We start from the raw sequence: 6,103 nt of genomic DNA on the forward strand, positions 1-6,103 counted from the left end.
CAATACGTAATTCCCGTAACTATGTTCGCCAGAAGTCCCGTTTGATTCGCAATCTCCGAGAGGATTTTCGAACAGTCATCGAAGAACTGTGCTGCATCAGGCAATGTGTTTTGCACACTTTCCTGCTGCTGCTTTGGATCCGTTTCCTCTTGGGCAACGGTATCAGCAAAGAAGGGAATAAGACTCTGTATGGACCGGCACGCCACGACGTGTTGTGTGAGCAGCTTGACACGGCAACTCAGCGTTGCCTCCGTTTCTTCCGTATCACCAGGAATGGGACCGGATACAAAGGCCCGAGCTACCGCGTAAATGAGTCGCCACTCTGAAGACATCTCCGACATACGGTATTCCTGCCCCACCACGTGGATGGGTCGATTTTGCTCATACATACCATTTGTCTTTTCTTCTTGCTCGCTGCTTCCAGTGTTATTTCCCTCGTTATCACCACCACCGTCACCGCCAGTTGCACGGTGTTGGTCCTCATCGTCGCTGTGTTGTTGTTTTAGATGCGTCTCCGTGTCACGGCCACGTTTCCCACTCGTCTTTTGCCCGCGGGTCAAGCGACTTGGGCAAAGTGCCTTCACCAGCGCCGTCATGAGAAAACTACCGCCGGTGCTGCAGACAACCTTTAGTGCAAGTCGCCCCAGAGCGGCATACAGAACTGTCAACTCCGCCTCACAAAGCTGCACCCCCTCCACCAAACCAAAGCACTCAAACACAAAGCGCGATACCAGAGGAGAAGAAAACAGAGCCAGAAATAGCCGTTCGGGAATAGTCGGTGACAGCACCGCTTCAGTGTCATCCTGCGGAGATGCTACTGCCGCGTCCTGTAACACGCGAAAGAAAGCCTCTCTTCGCTGGGGATGCATCATAGCCTTTCTAAACAACCAATTCCCCTGCGTCGTGGCAAAAATTGCCACCCCATATGATGGAAGAAACGGGGGAGGACCTGACTTTCTAGATGGCTGCTGCTGCTGCTGCTGCGACGAACCACCCGCGCCATCCGTCGCCGTGGGAGGAGCAGGCTCAAAAAGAAGTTGCATCCAAAAATTATTTGCATCCTCGTCGTCTCTTTCCAAAGTCTCCAAAATCGTCGTGGCCACGGCACGATTGACAAGAATGTCTTTCAGCAAAAGTTTACCGGTGGGTTGTAAAAGATTTACGGTAGCCTCTCTCTTGTTATGCGTCCTGTCATGTGCTGCCAGTTGGGCCAGAGCAGTTCGAAGTGTCGAATAGACGTGTTTTACAACATGGGTGCCGTCATCCATGTCCACTAATCGAATGCCGTCGTCACAATAAACGTGCTGTACATCTAAAAATGTCATCGCAACTCCCTTCGATAAAATCACGTCGTCATCCGACTGGGGTACTGACATGCATGCCGCAAGATACTGTCGTTCCACAATGACAAGAATCTTTAGTACTCCGGGTGATGCGCGACGCCTCATTCTCCCAAACACCGTCGGATGAAGAGATTCACGTATGCTACTCTTTTGTTTTGCTTCGTCCAACGCCGCAAAACTCTTTAATTGGACCGCAAAGTAAGATTCGCGAAAATCGCCCTCTGCGTTGTATCCTCCTCGCGTTGCCGTGCGACCACGGCCCCCACGATGACTCTCTCGATGAGATGACTGCCGAGAAGCAGAATAACCCGCATCATAAACTGCAGGCGTGTATAGCGAAAATCCAGAACGCTCCGTGTTAGCATACCCCACACCAGAGTTCGGCTGTGTATGATGTTGGGAATGCGAGAGGTGATGTTGGTGATGCAAATGATTGTAATAATGAGGCGGGGTTACTACAGCATGAAGGGGAAAAAACGATGCTTGTGTTAACTGAGGTGCGGTGGTACCGTTGGGAGACACCACAGCCTGGTAATGTGTATGGTAGCTATAGTACTGGTGATTGTGATGCTGCTGTTGCTGATTATGATGTTGGTGTTGATGCAGATGTTGATGGTGCGTGTGGCCCTGCTGTTGTTGGAGGTGCTGGGCGCGGTAAGTCATGATAACCCCTCGCTCTCCCATCGGCATCGAACCATAATTGAACGACTGCATGTAACCGCTCCTTTTATGTATATATATATTTTTTATGTGGTGGTGTTCTTACTTTGTTTTGTTTTGTTTTGTTTTCTTTTCGTACAAATTTTCACTCCTCTAAGCGTGAACTAAAAAAAAAATCAATAAAATCAAAAAAGATAATAATAATAAGAAGAAGAATAAGAATCTCCAACAAAACCTACGGCACAAACGCATACACATATTTAGATACAAACACTACACGTAAGATGCACAATTATATACATGCCTGCATGCATGCACCTGCCGATGCATTCCTTCACAACAGGCCTCCGTTCCCTCCACTTTTCTTTTCTTTTCAATTTCTTTTTTTTCCACCGACATCTTCTTCTTCATGAATATCTTCTTTGCATCTAACCCATCAAATCCACCCCCACCCACCCACCCCCCAAAAAAAAGGGTGTGTTTCTCCTCTTTGCGCGTCGCACCGTCACCAAACGGGCCCTTACAACCATGATCCTCCCCCCGAGCTGTTCATCTCCACCACAGCCGGGCGTCCTTCCCGTTGTACGGTATTTATCAGCGACTTGTGAAGGCTATCCTCCGACAAACAGGCCGTCTGAAAGCGGCAACCTGTCGCTGCGGGTGACATCAGCGGTGGGTCATATGGCGACACAACAGAACGCGGCCCCACGGCCTTCCTGAACCGTTGCAAAAATTCCTCCGTCCATTTGATGCGGTACTCGCGACCGCGGAATTCCAAAAAGGCGATTCCAATGTCAATACGAAGAACACTTTTCGCGTTACGCATGAGATACTTTCCAATTTCACGCGTGGAGTCTATTATGGCTGCTTCCACCACAAACCGATCGGTACCAGAGCGATCCGCAATTTTGGAGTAACTGATGATATGCGGCACGCTTGCATGATATTGGGCATCCGCAATGGTAAGAACATTTTGCAAGTGAAACTTGGAGGTAAAGTCTGGCAAAAGTACCAACTGGAGTTTGTAAAAAACATGTTTTCCATCATAGTACTGGATATTTTGCACCTTAACGCTCGCATGGAAGAAATCCGTCACGATGCAGGACCTTTTTAAGAGAAGCTGCTCCTCCAACAATTCCCCCATCGAACGCCATATGCGGTTCAACAAATCCGTCCCACCGTTGCCTCTTGTCTGATGATAATACAAACCTTGGGTGCTGGCCACAATACTCGCAATCTCCCCGTAGCACGCGTAACATCCAGCGGAATTTATAAGTGGGTCTCTCTTCTCTTCAAGTCCGCCCTGCATCATCCCTACCTTCTCTCCACCACTTTCAGGTGCCGAAGATAACACCATCGTCAATATTATTTTTTATTTTTAAAGTAATTCACCCGGTTGTGATGATTCACAAAAACTGAATGCGAAAAGGAATCAACCGCTCTGCTTGGAATTACACCGTGCTCTTTCGTTCTTGAGATATGCAATTTGATGCCTATTGGTGTCCCTGTCAACAATTCCCACAAACCTTTCCCTTGGTCCTAAAATATAAAAACGTGTCGCATGCAGACAAAAGCAGTGGAAAAAGAAAAAGGAAAAGAAGGGAAAAAGATAAAGCTAGGCGTGCGCTGCTCGGCAAACAGGCATTGCCCACCTCCGCGCGGCATACACGCACAAAGACAGTCTCTCTCCCTCTCCGGAGATGCAAACAAAGTGGGAATCATGACGGTGGGGCAGGCATTGTCAAGGCAATCACGCTGTCGAATGCACGGTGCCCCCTCTCACCAAAACACAAATAAGAAACAAAATAAACGACAATTATTGTTCCTCACACCAAGCCTCAACGAGCTGCAGGCGTCCCTCCTCGTGGTGGCTGCTGTGGCCGCCACTCACTGCTCCCAGGCGTTGTTGTCGCGCTCGACCCAGCCGAAGCCCTCGTCCACCTCCGCCACCGGGGCGGCGGCCTGGTTGACCTCCTCGTGCTTCAGCGCCTCCTCAGGGTCGCGGTAGAAGAAGAGGTCCACCTTGACATCCCACGGCACACTGCGGGGGATCGTGCCGCGCAGGCGCAGCACCTCGCGGGCCAGCAGCCAGTACATCATGCTGATGGAGTAGCGGCCGCGGTTGTTGCACGGAATGGCAATGTCCACAAACTCCAGCGGGGCGTCCGTGTCGCAGAAGGCAATCACGGGGATGTTCACAAGGCTGGCCTCACGAAGGGCCTGGTGGTCCGTGCGGGGGTCCGTGACAAGCAGCACGCGCGGCTGCATGAACTTCTTCTGGATCTGGTTCGTGAAGGTGCCGGGGATGAAGCGGCCAGCCAGGAACGACGTGCCGACAAGCTGCGAGAACTTGAAGATGGCGCGCTGACCGAAAAGACGCGTAGAGCAGACAGTGACGTCCTGCGGGTTTTCCACCGCGGCGATGACGCGGGCGGCGAGGATCAGCTTCTCCCACGTCATGTGGAGGTCAATGATGTTCGTGCCCTCCTTCGTGCGGCTGTGGATGTACTTCTTCATGGCGTTGCTGCGGTTCTTGGTGCCGAGGTGGCAGTGCATGGCAACGAGCTTCTGCACGTCGCCCTCCTTCATGCGGAGGACCTTGGCGCCAGATTCCACAGAGGTCATTCGGATGCAGTTGGGTTGTCCTTGAGTGCGACTTGCGTGAGCAGAACTGCATGGAAAAAAACAAAGACAAAAAAAAAAAAGGTCAGTCAAATGAATAAATGCGCAACAGGAACGTCCCTCACTCTCTCACTATTTGTGCGTCTGTGTCACATGATGGCAAGAAGCGTCTGTTATGTGTGTCTGGAGAGTCAGTAACATGCGTAGAGAAAGCAAAAACCAAAACAATCACAACGATCCAGTCACATGTATGTATGCGTGTGTTTGTCTTTTGGCTGCGTTACTATTTGCGGACCCGCGCGTATCGCTCCATGTTATGCAACCGTCGTAACTGATCCAATTCGCCCATCAGTCGAATGATTTCTTTATCTTTCTTTTCCAACGACATCCGTAGCAAAGCCGACGCATCCGCTTCCCGGGATTCCATCTCATATTGAAGGGCTGTGATTGTCGCATCCTTTTCAAGCATTGTATCGTACAGGACAGCGATCCGACGCTCGTAATCAGCCGTAGTCAAAGACGCTTCATCGTCGATGCTCTCTGTGTCCTTCCCTTCTCGCCCACAGTGACAAAGAGCATGCACTTTTTCCTTTTCTTCATGTAATGCCAATCTGTTGTTTGCCAGGTCCAACTGCGCGGCCAGTTGGTTGACAACGGCCTTAAGAGTTTCGATATTGCCACGTAAAATACTGTTGTTGAGCTCTGCGCATTTTAACCGCCTTTGCAACTCCTCCACCGTGTTGTCTCCACTATTGACAACGGCAAGAGGTGAGGTGGTGGTATTTACGCACCCACACGTGTCTGAGACTGTTTTTAGGTTTTCTTTGTCCAGTGTGGCTACCAAAGGCGAGTCCTTTTTTAAAGGCGCCAACGACAGTGATTCTGACGAATTGACCCAACCCGCATTGTTGCCGTTCGTTGTAGACATACGGATGATCTCTTCCACATGCAAGTTGGCGTCCCTCGTTTTGCACACTTACCACCTCCAGCGGTCTCTGAACCCCCTCCCACCCAGTAAACGTCGTTGTGGGAACGTGGGGCATATGCGCACGTATTGTCAGTAAAAACAAAACAACAACAACAAAAAACAATTGCAAATAAATAAAAATAAAATTCAAAAAATCAGATGCAGTCTCTATAAATCGCACGTATGTTAAAAAAAGAAAAAAAAGAATTTATATTGGTGTGTGTGTGTGTGTGTGTGTGTGTGGATTCTACTTTTTACTAACCTTTGCGCATCCTTTTATGCTTTTTTTGTGCGTGCGCACCAACGAAAACAGCAGCTTCGTCGCTTCCCTCCTCCTCGGAGTCTATTTTTCTTTTTTTTTTTTATTCTTCAGTGTTTTTATTAATAAATCACGTGCAGGCAAGCACAAGCAGATACATATATACATATATATACGTATGTATATCTAAATGGGTGAAAGCATGGTGTTCTTTTCTTTCCTCCGCGTCTATGAAGTTATTCTTACAAATTT

The 6,103-nt window shown here is 49.2% G+C and overlaps 4 protein-coding genes across 4 annotated transcripts, besides 9 other annotated features; all 4 read right to left on the minus strand.

Annotated features, from left to right (window-relative positions):
• Positions 1-2,057, minus strand: Tc00.1047053503719.39 (hypothetical protein, conserved; the record flags this gene model as incomplete). Its single annotated transcript, XM_799401.1, has 1 exon — positions 1-2,057. A coding segment is annotated over one exon (2,057 nt), but the record flags the coding sequence as incomplete, so codon positions are not given.
• Positions 1-6,103: a sequence feature (heterozygous, non-Esmeraldo-like haplotype).
• Positions 965-984: a microsatellite.
• Positions 1,885-1,961: a microsatellite.
• Positions 2,110-2,137: a microsatellite.
• Positions 2,169-2,210: a sequence feature (AT_rich).
• Positions 2,524-3,360, minus strand: Tc00.1047053503719.30 (hypothetical protein, conserved; the record flags this gene model as incomplete). The annotated part of the gene is made up of 1 exon (XM_799400.1): positions 2,524-3,360. The coding sequence occupies one exon, from the start codon at positions 3,358-3,360 to the stop codon at positions 2,524-2,526; it is 837 nt and encodes a 278-aa protein (XP_804493.1).
• Positions 3,365-3,386: a sequence feature (AT_rich).
• Positions 3,891-4,628, minus strand: Tc00.1047053503719.20 (40S ribosomal protein SA, putative; the record flags this gene model as incomplete). Its single annotated transcript, XM_799399.1, has 1 exon — positions 3,891-4,628. The coding sequence occupies one exon, from the start codon at positions 4,626-4,628 to the stop codon at positions 3,891-3,893; it is 738 nt and encodes a 245-aa protein (XP_804492.1).
• Tc00.1047053503719.10 (uncharacterized protein) lies at positions 4,909-5,553 on the minus strand (the record flags this gene model as incomplete). The annotated part of the gene is made up of 1 exon (XM_799398.1): positions 4,909-5,553. The coding sequence occupies one exon, from the start codon at positions 5,551-5,553 to the stop codon at positions 4,909-4,911; it is 645 nt and encodes a 214-aa protein (XP_804491.1).
• Positions 5,721-5,748: a sequence feature (AT_rich).
• Positions 5,809-5,835: a microsatellite.
• Positions 6,006-6,037: a microsatellite.

The sequence above is a fragment of the Trypanosoma cruzi genome, genomic scaffold (assembly GCF_000209065.1).
Source record: "Trypanosoma cruzi strain CL Brener 1047053516275 genomic scaffold, whole genome shotgun sequence".
In the NCBI taxonomy this organism is placed as follows: domain Eukaryota; phylum Euglenozoa; class Kinetoplastea; order Trypanosomatida; family Trypanosomatidae; genus Trypanosoma; species Trypanosoma cruzi.